This window comes from Arvicanthis niloticus, chromosome 7 (assembly GCF_011762505.2).
Source record: "Arvicanthis niloticus isolate mArvNil1 chromosome 7, mArvNil1.pat.X, whole genome shotgun sequence".
Lineage (NCBI taxonomy): Eukaryota > Metazoa > Chordata > Mammalia > Rodentia > Muridae > Arvicanthis > Arvicanthis niloticus.
The window spans coordinates 87,720,326-87,735,937 of NC_047664.1; the positions used below are offsets into that span (position 1 = coordinate 87,720,326).

At 37.6% G+C, this 15,612-nt stretch overlaps 1 protein-coding gene across 1 annotated transcript in view; it reads right to left on the bottom strand.

Moving 5' to 3' along the window:
* Window positions 1-305: 305 nt before the first annotated feature.
* The window catches only part of LOC143442933 (uncharacterized), a 77,025-nt gene continuing 61,718 nt past the window's right edge, over window positions 306-15,612 (bottom strand). Inside the window, exons 2-5 of the mRNA XM_076937718.1 lie at window positions 10,702-10,768; window positions 8,291-8,451; window positions 7,883-7,956; window positions 306-1,083 (exon numbers count right to left, since the gene is read on the bottom strand). Of these exons, the coding sequence (XP_076793833.1) occupies window positions 1,041-1,083; window positions 7,883-7,956; window positions 8,291-8,451; window positions 10,702-10,768 (345 nt within the window). The 3' untranslated portion in view covers window positions 306-1,040. The remainder of the gene's footprint in view (window positions 1,084-7,882; window positions 7,957-8,290; window positions 8,452-10,701; window positions 10,769-15,612) is intronic.

Genomic DNA, 15,612 nt, shown 5'->3' on the forward strand with positions numbered 1-15,612 from the left:
AATGCTAGCTTCATGCATAATTTTAATTTTCCTAGTAGCCACATGAAAAAGGTAGAAACAAGTAGATTAAATTACTTTCACTAATAATATCCTTATTTAAGACACCTAAAATATAACGAACACTTAAAGTAACATTACTGATGGCTCATTTGCCTCTTTTTATGCTACTAAATCTCTAAAATCTAATATTCATTTCCACTTAAGACACATCTTATGTTCTTAATGGCGACACGCAGACAGGCTGTGCTACGTTGGAGAGCATGGGTCAGAACTTAAGGAAAGAGTAACCACAGGTTGAGACATGCTTGAGAAAACTACAAAACTTTAATAGAAATTTAAAAAGTCACAAGTCACCAATTCATGTATGTGGTAGAACTCATCAGAGTCGAGGTACCAGTTTTTCTCAACTTGATCCATAGATTCAACGTCATCTTAACCGGAACCTCAGTAAAGCATTCTCTACACCAATCTGAAAGTTAATATATATACCACAATAATACAAGAGGCTGATAATAAGATTAACTGTGTTGGGAAGAGAAAAAGAATGGTAACTGAAAAATCTCTACCCTTTCTCCTCCATTTTTCTAAATGTCTTTTAATTTTTTAAAAAAGCACATACAAAAAAACTCACAAATGGTTAGTATTTTAAAATAATCGCCTCACATTTGCAAATTGCTATGATTTGCTAGAAATCTCCGCCCCCTAGTGGTTCTGAGGCAGTAAAATGATGTGTGGTTCACGAAATAGAGCCAAGAAAAGGCAGTCCCAATTTTGAGAGCAAACAGTTCTGCAAGGAGTTAAGTCTCAAATTGACAGTCATCCATAAAGCAAGTGTGCACTGAAGTAATCGTGATGGAAGACGGTTAAAGGTGACGTGGGAGAAGTCAGTGCTCCAGGAAAGTAAGAGTATATTACATGTGTCATACATAAAAACATTTAGAAAGAAGGAAACACAGTATCCAGCTGAGGAGGCCTTGGGCCTGAAGAAGCTCATCAACCAGCGAAAAGAAGTCACAGCAGAAGTCCGTCCAAATGCACGTTCACTCTCCAGGAAGCACTGCAGGGTTGACCAGGGAGCTCGCCCTAGGATGGCAGAAGCCACAATAAGACTTTGTACTTATCCATCCCTCCTATTTTTTTCATCATTTTATTACCATTTTTGCTTCTAAATTTTTTATTGTGCTCCAGTTGAAATGTGTTATCCCAAATTTTATAGCTTATATTCCCAAACATATTTTATAAGATTTGCTTTCAATTCTTTGAATGTAGTCTCAGTTGTTTAAAACAAAATATTATTACTGGCCTATATTTCATATGGAATTTTGCCTGCTATTGATAGAGCAGGTATGGGGTGCTCATTGGATTGCTGGTCCCAATATCTGATTGTTCGCTGAAACTCAGCTCCTATTGCCCCATCTGGAACTCGATGGCTAATTCTAATGAAGAACTTCCCCACATGGTGCAAGATTCCACCCTATAACAGATAAGAAGTGATTATTTTAAAGATAAAAATTAACCACAAATTAAGCATTAACAGTCCCCTTCTATGGAAAAAAAAAAAAAGATACAAATTGAAGGGGCTGGTAAGATGTCTCAGCATCAATCCCAGGGCTACACATGCTAGAAGGAAAATCAGACTCCTGCAAGTTCTTTGATTTCCACACATGTGCCATGGCATGTGGGAACCCACACATGTACACACACACAGCAAAAAAAATGTAATAAAAAATAATTGTATACAAAAACCATGTAAGTGCAGTGTGCACTGTGTGTGCACATATGTGCATGCACACTAAATTCCAAAATATTCTAGTCATTCTTCTTACTTTATGTTTAGGTGTGGACTGTACCCACTTATACTCATGTGTGAACTCCTGGGCTCTAAGTAGTGTTGATGTTTTGGAGGGTTTCTGGAACCTTCTAGACATGAGGCCCATGGAAAATGTTGTACCCTATGGGTCGGCTCTGAGAAGTCTGGACCATCTCTGCTGCCAATCTATTTCCTAATCAATCCCAGTGTGACCAGCTACAAGCTTCCATGTCAGCAGCCATGAGAGACTGTACCTCCTCAAGCCAAGAGCAATGTTCACCATCAATTGCTCCTGTGGGTATTCTGCTGTGGCAATGAGAGACGTAACTGTTACACCCTGCATATGTGTGATAGTTTTCATTTGAAAACTAAAATATTACAATACTGCTACAAAGAGTATGCACTATTACCTAAACTTCTGAGTCTCTCTTAATTCTTCTATTTGTGTACATGTATGTGAAGTGCCTGTTTATATGTATGCACAAGGTGCCAGAGAAGTACAGCAGGTGTCCTGCCCTGCTGCTCTCCACATTATCCTAAGATGTTTCTCACTAGACCTGGAGCTCCGCTGCCTCTGCCTCCTGAGGGCTGGATTAAAGGCATGCGTACTTTGTCTTCCAAAGGTTAATAGTCTTTTCACTAACATCTTCACAAGCCCTCAGAGAGCCTGCAATATTTTTAAGCTGCTACAGCGTAGTGAATGGTGAGCCATCTTAGAGTTACTAATTTATTTATCATGATTATTTCTTAAAACGAAAGTAAATAAAAATCAGCTTTTAAAAGTACAACAGGTAGAACTAGTGTCCCGAGCCTCACCTCTTACACATTACTACCATATAGTGTTGGATGACTATTTTCTCAAACAGCTTTGGTAATTTTATTCTAAAACGCCTTTGAAATACTTGATTGATTCGCCGCATTTATTCGCCAATTTCCTGACATAGCTTTAAAAGATGGTATTAAAAATCACTACCTGTGTGAACATATCCAAATAAGAAGTAAAGTTGGAATTTCATGTTACTTTGGTTTTTGGTTTTTGGTTTGAGTCGTGTTTTGGTTTGGTTTGGTTTTCTTCTTCTCGATACTCCAACACCAGTATTGGTGCAAGGATTTGTTTTATTTTTCTCTTTGATTTTCTCCACTTCTCCAACATAAGTCCCAGGGGTGACAGTACTGTGTTTGGTAAGAAAAGAACGTGCTAGGTTTTTTGTTTTGTTTTGTTTTGTTTTTCAGAATAACGTTCTTTGAGTGGTATGAGAGCTCTGACCAGCTTCCTCACAGGATAGTCAGCCCTCACCCATGGATATCAGATAGTCAGCCCTCACCCATGGATATCGGATGAAAGCAATAGACCTGAGCGAGTGTCTAAGGTAAAGGGACTTGGCAAACATGAAGATTTTATCCCAGAGGGAACATTAACTTCCTCCTACCAGTGTGAAGTAAAATTTATAGACAAACAGCCTTGTCTTGACAAGGAACGGACTGACGATGCTTGTCTGTGAGTGGAGTCTATGAGGCCGAGTAACTTCAGCCATGCCCTCGGGACTCCTTTTGGGAGTTTTGTGTGTTCTGTGAGCACTGTGTATGCCTGACCAGTTACTGTGAGACTATTTAATAACGCAGTCTCTTCTCACCTGCTTCCACTTGAGGAGTGTCCTCCGAGGAAACCCATATACTATAATAAGTACCAGCTCACTTAGCACTACTCAAATCAGACTTCGTGTCAGCAAGCTCTACCTAGTTAATTACCAATCATTTTCCCAAGTCCACACCCTGTCTGCCCCACACACTGTAACTGTGCCTCATTTGCTTTTCAAAGGAATGTCTCGCCAGACCATCTGAAACTGGTTATTCAGTCTGCAGAAATATGCTCAGGGAAGCTTCACTAGGCTCAACGAGCAGCTACCACAGGAGCTGAACATCACCAACTTCCACTCACAAATCTAATCACATCTCTCTAAACCATTTACAACATTAAGCACATTTAACATGTTTTTACATTTCAATAAATTATTCTTTGTGTTTTAACTAAGCCAAAGAAGACACTGTGTACACATATGACATGCTGAGGAATGAAATGGCCTCTCTCATACTCCTTTTTTCTGTCATTTCTTATTTGTGTTAACTATTCCACCACAGTTCATGACCCCAAGATTTGCAACCATCAGGAGCCTTTATCCCGCCCTCCTCCCCTCATGGTCAAATACAGTCAGATGTGAACTCTATGTCGACATCAACTCTCTGACAAAACTGTAAGAAATATTGCCATTAGTTATTTGTAGACTACTTGCCCACCTCTCTAACACACATTAGGAACGTGATAATGACTATTATAATCCATTATGTCACAAATAGTACTGTATGTGTGTATGCATGCACACACTTAGTGAAAATCAATAAAATCTTTTTTTTAAAAAAACTAACATTAGTATCTAATCTACAAGTTTTGACTGGGCTTTACTAGTTTCCTACCACTCTCTTATTTTGATTCTGTCTGGATACCATGTTTTATTTGAATGAGCGCCTTTCTCTTTTTCTTGTCCATTTTGTGTGTATGTGTGTGTGTGTTTATGTATATGTGTATATGTATATGTGTTTATGTATGTGTGTATATGTCTGTATAAGCCAGAGATAAAGGATCTGAATCATCTTCAACCATTTTATATCTTATTTTTTATTCTTTAAATTTAATCTTTGAGGACATTAAGGGAATTCCATCTGCCCTGGAATTAAGTTCAACAACTGGGACCTCATAACTTAAAAACTTTGTTATAGCTAAGGAAATAATCACTCGAGTAAAGAAAAACTCCACACAGTAGTAGAGAACCTTGGATAGCTACACATCTGACAGAAGATTAATATCCTGAATATTCAAAATACTAAAAAAATAACAAAACCCAAGGAATAAATATATATATATAAAAGGCTAGTGAGATGGTTTAGTTGTTAAGAGCACTTGCTCTTGCAGTGACCCCAGGCTCACTTCTCAGCACCCGTAATTCACAACCACACAGTGGGAGGGAAATTCTGTCTGGTACTGTAAATCTGGGCAAGTACTTATGGCTAGTAAAGCCCTGAATCTTAGAAGAGAAGCTGCTACTGCCAGTCTCCTACACCAGCATAACACCTGATTTCATTCTAGCTGTTTATAACCACAGGTGAGTGTAGCTCTCGTGCCTCAAAGACATTTCTTTATGTAGCAGATGGAAATCATTACAATAAGCCACAACTGGCCAAAATGCAAAGGACTGGCCATGTAATGTGGAGGCCCAGTTGATACACCAGGGAACTTTAGGAAAGGGCTGTCGGACAGATTCTAGGAGTCAGAGGACAAGGAAGTATGCTTCAAGATTGTGTCTTCTAGATGTAACAAGGAACTGCTCCCATGAAATCTCAACAATATGGCTGCTGAAACAAAACTCAAACAAACCCAACGATAATAACAGCTGATATTGCAACATATGGGGGGAATACTATGGGGCCCACACCTGGCTAAGGAATTATATGGAATTAACAAGAGCTGAGAGAAGTATAATTAGCCTTCCCCAAGGGCTGAACCCTCTAATTGTTTATCTAATACCATGTGGTCATCCCTAAAACCATATACACACAAGCACTCTAAATTGACTCAGCAGCACTTATATATTTAATTCATATATATATATGAATTATATATATATATATTTATATATATATGAATGGATGGATAGATAGATGATAAATATATATACATATAAATATGTGTATATATATATACATATATATATATTATACATATATATATATATGAATGGATGGATAGATAGATGATAAACAGATAGATGATAGATAGATGATAGATAGATAGATAGATAGATAGATAGATAGATAGATAGATAGATAGATATCTCCAGCCCCCACTTAAGGGTTATAGATGCATACAACCATGCTTGCTATTTTTGATGTTGTTTTGTTTTTTTTCTTTATTCAGATGCTAGGGATCCAAAGCCAGGTTCTCACTCTCATGCAGGAGGCACTTGACTAACTGGGCAATATTCTCTTTTTAATAACCTTTACAGTTTGGAAGAGTATTGCCTGGACATTTTGAAAGCTATCCCTCAATTTATGTTTTTCTGATAACTTCATATGGCAATCCTTTGGCTGTAGACTTTGAGGAGGATAAACAGTAGTAACAGTCTTCAGTCAGGAGGAAATAGTGTCTGTATTTCTTATTACTGATGATACTGAAGTGGTGCCTTCTGGGTTTCTCTTATACATATTTGCTATTTTCCTTTGGAATAAATATTTGGGGTGATAATATTAAGCTATGCAAATATCCTGTTTGCCCATTAAATTTTGACAGCTTGGGATTCAGCCATGGATAGTGAAAAAAAAGTGTACTATTCTAAGGGTGATTTCCTATTGTTCTCATCCATTCCGTATTTACTTTCTGAAATCCTTCTATAAGAAAAAGGTGTCCCTTTTCCTACAAAAGACTGGGCCCTGTCAAATGCTGAAACGGCCTTGTCTGAGTTGTCCATTAGAGGCCAATCAACTCTGATCAAGGAAACGTGTATAGAAATTGCAAGTTCCCCAGAGGAGTAAAACCTATCCATAGCATGTGCAAAATGATAAACAAAAAAAGCATCAAGTGAAAGGACACCTGGAGTTAGGAATGACTATGAGGGAAGACTCAGATGTCCAGCACTCTAAATAATGGTCAGCCTAAATGTTCTCTCTTCACTTGGATAGCTCTTCTGTCCACTCTTGTTATCATTTCTAGAAAGATTTAAATGTCCATGTGGATACATCTCTCTATCACAGCTCATTCATGCCCCATTCTAAACCCCTTCTTTTATGTCTTTCAACAGCTAAAATACCGCCACTACCTTTCTTTAAATGAACAAAGGGAATTAACAGACATTTTTAAAGAACTAGAAACAAGCTGAGAGAGGAAGAGAACGGAGCTCCTGCATTCTTCACACTCCCTAGTGATGACAGGGAGTTCTGCCGAACCTGGATACTGCACTATGAACTCTCAGACCACTTGTAACAGTAACGATGAGTGCTCCTGAAGGCAGCCGTGTTGTATGTAATGAATCCTGTTCCATTCATTTACATCTCAAATGATATCCTGGTTACCCCCTCCGCCAACGCCCCTCCACCAACCCCCCATCCCATGATACCCCACTTCCCAGTTACCCCTCCACCAACCCCCCATCCCATGATACCCCACTTCCCAGTTACCCCTCCACCAACCCCCCATCCCATGATACCCCACTTCCCAGTTACCCCTCCACCAACCCCCCATCCCATGATACCCCACTTCCCAGTTACCCCTCCACCAACCCCCAAAGGATGTTTATTTTTGCTTGTTTGTTTTCTTTTGGGGGAAGGTTGCAAGGGCAGAGGGCAGATATGGAAGGATGCAGGGATGAGTGGGATTGGAGTGTATGATGTGAAATTCACAAAGAACCAATAAAAACTTTTCCTTTGAAGTTTTAATTTTTAAATAAACTAATAAATAAGTAAGTGATATATATCTAATTCTAGAGCAGCAAAATGAAAATCTTTAACTAATAACTATTTAGGACCAAATTATATAATGAATATTTCATTGAATAAAGCTGATTGTATAATTAATGAACTGTGTAGCTATTAAAAATATAACAAGAGAATATGATATAATGCTAATATTATATAATCATAAAACTATTGGACTTAGTATAATTTTGATTCTTGAATCATTAATTCAACAACTTATAGTCTAACAGATACATGATAAAATTTAACAATTTTTTATTTAATTCTCTGAGAAGCTCACATTCCACATATTAAGTATCTAAATATAAAATTAGATATATCCAAAATTGATTTTAAGTTGGTTCTGGGTAATCTTTATTTTCTCCTTTAAACATTCCTGAAGTTCTTTATGTCACAAACAAATAAAAAACAGAATTTTCCTCTAATATACTATTCATATGGTATTAAATTAGCATTATAGAAATCAATACTTTATTTAAAGACACAAAGCAAGCCCTCTTGCCAAGTTCAATTTCCCCCTTCCTGACAGTGGATTTCTCTAGCAGTTACCTTGGCCAGGTTTTTTTGTTCTTGTTCTTTGATTCAAAGATGGACCTTGGACGCTCCCTGCTGGCCAAAAATATCTGCAAACAAAACCTGATGGGTGAAAGGCCAGGAAAGATCCAGCACAGCAGCCACTCAATCTATACATTAGTCTGTCCCTGACCAATCAAAAGATGTTTATCATATACATGTTATCTGATAAACCATGCAAAAGAAATCAAATGAGATCATTTTTTAATATTTCCTATAGTTTTTTATTGGATATTTTTTAATTTACATTTTGAATGTTATCCCCTTTCCTGGTTCCTCCCCCCAAAATTCCCCCCTCCTCCTGCTTCTATGAGGTTGCTCCCCCACCTACCCACCCACTTCTGCCTCCCTGCCCTCGAATTCCCCTACACTGGGGCATCTTACCTCCACAGGACCAAGGGCCTCTCCTCCCGTTGATGTCTGACAAGGCCATCCTCTGTTACATATACAGCTGGAGCCACAGGTCCCTCCATGTGTACTCTTTGGTTGGTGGTTTAGTCCCTGGGAGCCCTGGGGGGTCTGGTTGGTTGATATTGTTGTTCTTCCTATGGGGTTGCAAACCCCTTCAGCTCCTTCAGCCCTTTCTCTAACTCCTCCATTATAGTTTTATTCATGACAAATAAATTTCTTGGCACTTTACTGCAAGAAAAAGGAGTAACTCTCTGCCAAGGAAGGGTACTTGGTGTGTTTTTATGCTGGATGGCGAAAATAGCTTATGTATTCATGAACATCAGGAAGCACTTTTCCACAACACCTTCTGCAAAGTACAGCCAGAGTTCACCCTCAAGTTTCCATAAACTATACCGTCTGCATACAGTAAAGATGTGACACTCAAGAAGAAAACTCATCCAAAACTTGAGAAGTCACAGATAAATATGACCAACTGTTCTCAAAGAAATAGATCAATTTCTATTTTTATCTTAGACATGGCTAAGGTTCATGTCATTAGAAGACTACAAGATTTCTCTATACAGGAATGTTGGCATATTCTCTAGTCCTAGCCTGTTCATTCCATTGCCTGACGAACAGTGGCCTATTTGTCTCAAACAAGAGTGTGGTCTGGGAATGACATCCCTAAAGAGAAGCTCACTGCAATGATGCCACAACCACAGGCCATGGAGACAGCTGGGTTTTGAACAACGCCTCTTTTGCAGTCATCAGAAGCCTGTACTGGTTTTCACTCAGACTCCCAGGAGCTGCTCACCGGTGTGACACAATGACGGGGAGTATTATCAGCACCTCCGAACAACAGTATACACTTCCACCACCCCATTTGTACTCAGGCAGACATTTCTTAGAAAAATTAGAGACACTGTTAGTGTTCTTTGATATCCATAAAAATGAAGCATCCTCATCATATGGTTAATAATCCCAATGGCTTAAATTTGTGACAAGTGGAATTTATAATTTGAAGTTATTTGTAGTTGCCTATAGTTTCTTGATCTCACAGTTTCTACCTTTTTGATCCTATAATTTGCACATCCAACATGAAATTTCTCTTTACTGATCTTTCTTTGTCCCACGGCTCTGCGACTTCCTGCTGACTTTCAGAAAATATAGTCTCTGAGGTTCTCTCGGGTATCAGAGTCAGAATAGTGTACTTCAACATGTAGTTTCAAGGTAAAAGATGCTTTCTGGAATACCCTGTCTCACTTCCTTTCTTCCTCATTTTCGCCGTCCAACAGTCTATAATTTGTCTAGACACAGTATCCTTACAGGTAAGGTCATTTTCATCTCCATCATCCAGACTGTTCCCGCCTGCCATTATTTACTCTAGTAGCGGTTTGTTGGTCGGGCTTTTTCCTAGTCTCTGCTGCACCTCTCATCTTTCAGCAGAGTGTGTAATTTGCCTTTTGATTCTGTCTAACTTGGTTCAGTGCAAACGTCTGGCTACCTGCTGTTCAAGCATTATGGATTGAAATGTGCATTTTACAAACCTTTCATTCTCTTCTAAACTGTATGAAACACATTGCATCTTCATGTAATATAATTTAGCTTTGTAATATATGCATTACATGGTGGATTATACCAAAATTTAGTATCAGGAGAGAAGATGTTATGAAATGTTAGGAAGAGCAACTTTGAGTCAAAAAGGAACAATTTTTTTCCCTTTTCCCCATCCTGCCTCAGCCTCAGCCTCAGCTTCTCCATCCTTACAAATGGGTTTTATTTAGTCCTGTCTATGAAAGTCTCCTCTCTAAAGGACCCTGAAAGGGTCTCTAAGAAACATGGTTCTACCTGCCGTAGTGATCAACACGTAATTCCACACTGTTTTGAACTACAGCCACTGATTATGTATGAGCGTGTATGTACATAATTACATCACCAACTGTGCTGTATGTCTCTAGAAGCAAAATTATTTGCCATGATCTTATGCTACACTTTACATAACATTCATTCTCAATAGATCCTGGTGGAGCATATTCACCTTTGAGCTTTCTATGGCGGTCTAGTTCTCAGCACATCCATCTACTGCCACACCTGATAAACCAAACCTAAGATATTTTCTATCCCTAATTTTCTCATACACTGTAGCCCCATGGTGAAGGGGCTATGCTTACTCATCTTTATAATGGCAGCATCTGATCAGATGGCTTGTCAACAGGTCATCCAGAGGGTGTCATAAATGACTAAATAAATTCATTAAATTCATAAGGGAGAGTCTCATGTAACTGTGATTGTTATTAATCAGCTTAATGGTAATGAATGCAATTAACTTCAGTGCAAATGGGGAACCTTAGGATACGGGTTCCCAGACTTTTATCATCAGATTCCCACCATCTTTGTATTCTGACCTTGTGCCTGACATTCCATCCTCTTCTGTGCAGAAAGGCTTCCCCAGTGGAGTTCTCTTAAAGAGGTCTGAAAGAAAAGAGGGACTTTTAAAAAGAAGATTGATTCCATTCTGAGATTAGTGGGATGCTATTTTTATTACTTTATAGTTATTTATTTTGTGTGTGTATAGCAGGGGTAGGTGTGTAGGTGAGTATATGGGTAGGTGTGTAGGTGTGTAGGTAGGTAGGGGGAGAGGTGAGTAGGTGTGTAGATGGGTAAGTGGGTAGGTAGGTAGGTGGGTAGGTGGGTAAGTGAGTAGATGGGTAGGTGTATAGGTAGGTAAATGGGTAGGTAGGTGGGTGGGTGAGTAGGTGGGTAGATAGGTGGGTGGGTGAGTAGGTGGGTAGATAGGTGGGTGGGTGAGTAGGTGGGTAGGTACCTGGGTAGGTGGGTAGGTGTGTAGGTGGGTGTACCTGTACCACAAAGTCAGGTAAAGATCAAAGTAAAACCTTGGGGAAATCACTCTATCCTCCTGCCATGGGGTCCTAGAGATTAAACTCTGGTTGTCATGCTTCCCCTCAGGCACCTTGACCTGCTAAGGCATCTCACTAGCAAGAGATTTTGTTCTTCTTTGAAATCAGGAGGAATTATAGATTCAAGGGCAGATTATCTAAAGTTGAAAACATTCCTAAATGTCTAAAAGAGTTTAATTCATTTTACTATATAAACATTATCAACACGTCAAAATGCATTATATTTCAAATTATGCCTAATGTTTTTACCTTAAAAATAAAGTAAATCCTTAGAGAATTTTTGAAAAAATATGGCACTAACTACATTGCACAAAAATAAAAACTCATTATTACATGTAATTAATATGAAAACAAAAAATCACAATGAAACATATATTTGAAACTGCTACAATTACTTCATATTGTAACCTTAAAATTAAAAAGTAACAAAAAAAATTGGAAAAAATAGTATATCCATCCAGATTATAAACCACTCATAATTCTAACAAAGATTAAAGCAGTTTTTATATATTTTTTCTCAATCACTTTGTATTCATCTATACATCTATGATTTTATAGAATTATGATATAAAATTAGTAGATTTTTTCCATTTTTTTAGTTTTGTCAATGATTTTTAAAAGATAATCATATAAGTTTACAAATGTGTTGGTCAAAAGACTCCTTTAAAAAACTGAAAATTTTTCAAGGGCTCCACGGAATTAATAGTAAGAAAAATAACATCAAAATAACAACAAACATCACCCTAATATAAATAAAATACATTAAAAAGCAATTATTTCATAAAACAAAAATGTCAACAACAAAGATACTAGTTGTATGTGTTTATCAGTCTTTTTTTTTTAGATTGCATTCAGACTTTATTTGGGATTGAGAAAAAAATTATCAAGTAATTTAGGAAAGATCTGCTTCCATTATGAGTTTGTTAAGGACCTACTTGTTAAACAGTGAGTGAGCAGAGAGCAGATGGAAGACATCCATATCAAGGGTCTCTGCTGGCTTTTTTTTTTTTCCTTTTTTATTATTGGATATTTTCTTTCTTTACATTTCAAATGTTATCTCTCCATTTAGTTTGATGTTGGCTACTGGCTTGCTGTATATTGCTTTTACTATGTTTAGGTATGGACCTTGAATTCCTGATCTTTCCAAGACTTTTAACATGAAGGGATGTTGAATTTTGTCAAATGTTTTTTCAGCATCTAATGAAATAATCATGTGTTTTTTTCTTTGAGTTTGTTTATGTAGTGGATTGCATTGATGGATTTCCATATATTGAACCATCCTTGCATCCCTGGGATGAAGCCTACTTGTTCATGGTGGATGATCATTTTGATGTGTTCTCAGATTTGGTTTGCAAGAATTTTATTGTGTATTTTTGCATCAATGTTCATAAGGGAAATTGGTCTGAAGTTCTCTTTGTTTGTTGAGTCTTTGTGTGGTTTAGGTATAAGTGTAATTGTGCTTCATAGAACGAATTGGGTAGTGTTCCTTCCGTTTCTATTGTGTGGAACAGGTTGAAGAGTATTGGTATTAGGTCTTCTTCAAAGGTCTTATAGAATTCTGCACTAAACTCATCTGGTTCTGGGTTTTTTTTTGGGGGGGGGGTTGGGAGACATTTAATGACTGCTGTTATTTCTTTAGGGGTTATGGGACTATTTGGATGATTTATCTGCTCCTGATTAAAGATTGGCACCTGGTATCTGTCTAGAAAATTGTCCATCCAGATTTTCCAATCTACTTGAGTATAGGCTTTTGTAGTAGAATCTGATGATTTTTTTAATTTCATCAGTTTCCATTATTATGTCTCCATTTTCATTTCTGATTTTATTAATTTGGATACTATCTCTGTGCCCTCTGGTAGTCTGGCTAAGGGATTAGCTATCTTGTTGATTTTCTCAAAGAACCAGTTCCTGGTTTTATTGATACTTTGTATAGTTCTTTTTGTTTCTACTTGGTTGATTTCAGCCCTGAGTTTCATTATTTCCTGCCGTCTAGTCCTCTTGGGTATATTTGTGTCTTTTTGTTCTAGAGCTTTCAGGTGTGCTGTTAAGCCACTAGTGTATGCTCTCTCCAGTTTCTTTTTGTAGGCACTTAGAGCTATGAGTTTTCCTCTTAGCACTGCTTTCATTGTGTCCCATAAGTTTTGGTGTGATGTACCTTCATTTTCATTAAATTCTAAAAAGCCTTTAATTTCTTTCTTTATTTCTTCCTTGACCAAGTTATCATTGAGTAGAGCATTGTTCAGTTTCCACGTGTATGTGGGCTTTCCATTGTTTTTGTCATTATTAAAGACCAGCCTTAGTCCATGATGATCTGATAGGATGCATGGGATTATTTCAATCTTCTTGTATCTGTTGAGGCCTGCTTCATGACCAATTATATGGTCAATTTTGGAGAAAGTACCATAAGATGTTGAGAAAAAGAAATATTATTTTGTTTTAGGATGAAATGTTCTATAGTTACCTGTTAAATCCATTTGGTTCATAACTTCTGTTAATTTCATTGTGTCTCTGTTTAGTTTCTGTTTCCATGATCTGTCCATTGCCGAGAGTGGGGTGTTGAAATCCCCCACTATTATTGTGTGAGGAGAAATGTATGCTTTGAGTTTCAGTAACTTCAGTAAAGTTTCTTTTATGTATGCGGGTACCCGCATTTGGAGCATGGATGTTCAGAATTGAGAGGTCATCTTGGTAGATTTTTCCTTTGACAAGTATGAGGAGTCAATCTTTATCTTTTTGTTAACTTTAGGTTGAAAGTCAATTTTATTTGATATTAGAATGGCTACTACTCCATCTTGTTTCTTGAGAGCATTTGCTTGGACAATTTTTTTCCAGCCTTTTACTCTGAGGTAGTGTCTGTGTTTGTCACTGAGGTGCATTTCCTGTATGAAGCAAAATGCTAGGTCTTGTTTACGTATCCAGTCTGTTAGTCTATGTCTCTCTATTGGGGAATTGAGTCCATCGATGTTAATATTAAGAAAAAGTGAAAAAATTAAGAAAAAATGTTGCTTCCTGTTATTCTTGTTGTTAGAGGTGGAATGCTTTTGTGGCTATTTTCTTTTGGGTTTGTTGATAGACGATTACTTTCTTGCTTTTTCTAGGATGTAGTTTCCCTCCTTGCTGGGGTTTTCCATCTATTATCCTTTGTAGGGCTGGTTTTGTGGAAATATATTGTGTAAATTTGGTTTTGTCATGGAATATCTTGGTTTCTCCATCTATTGTAATTGAGAGTTTTGCTGGATACAGTAGCCTGGGCTGGCATTTGTGTTCTCTTAGGGTCTGTATGACATCTGCCCAGGATCTTCTGGCTTTTATAGTCTCTGGTGAGAGTCTGATGTAATTCTGATAGGTCAACTTTTGTGTGTTACTTGGCCTTTTTCCCTTATGGCTTTTAATATTCTTTCTTTGTTTTGTGCATTTGGTGTTTTGATTATTATGTGATGGGAGGACTTTCTTTTCTGGTCCAGTCTATTTGGAGTTCTGTAGGCTTCTTGTATGTTCATGAGTATCTCTTTAAGTTAGGGAAGTTTTTTTTTTCTATAATTTTGTTGAAGATGTTTACTGGTCCTTTAAGTTGGGAATCTTCACCCTCATCTATACCTATTATTCTTAAGTTTGGTCTTCTCATTGTGTCCTGGATTTCCTGGATCTTTTGGGTTAGGAGCTTTTTGCTTTTTGCATTTTCTTTGACAGTTGTGTCAATGTTTTCTATGGTATCTTCTGCACCCAAGATTCTCTCTTCTATCTCTTGTATTCTGTTAGTGATGCTTGCATCTATGACTCCTGATCTTTTTCCTAGGTTTTCTATCTCCAGCGTTGTCTCCCTTTGTGATTTCTTTATTGTTTCTATTTCCATTTTTAGATCTTGGATGGTCTTGTTCAATTCCTTCTCCTGTTTTGTTGTATTTTCCTATAATTCTTTAAGGGATTTTTGTGTTTCGTCTTTAAGGACTTCTACCTGTTTACCTGTGTTCTCCTGTATTTTTTTATTTTTATTTTTAATTTTTATTGATTTTTTATTGGATAACTCCTGTATTTTTTAAGGAAGTTATTTATGCCCTTCTTAAAGTCCTCTATCATCATCATGAGAAGTGGTTTTTAGATCCAAACCTCGCTTTTCTGGTGTGATGGATCCAGGACTTACTATGGTGAAAAAACTGCATTCTGATGATGTCAAGTAACCTTAGTTTCTGTTGCTGATGTTCTTACGCTTGCCTTTCATCATCTGGTTATCTCTAGTGCTACCTGCCCTCAGTCTCTGACTGGAACCTGTCCCTTCTGTGATCCTGGTTGTGTCAGAACTCCTCAGAGTCTAGCTGTCTCTGTGATCCTGTGGTTCTGGGATCCCATGATCCTGAGATCCTAGGTGTGTCAGGGCTCCTGAAAGTCGAGCTGCCTCTG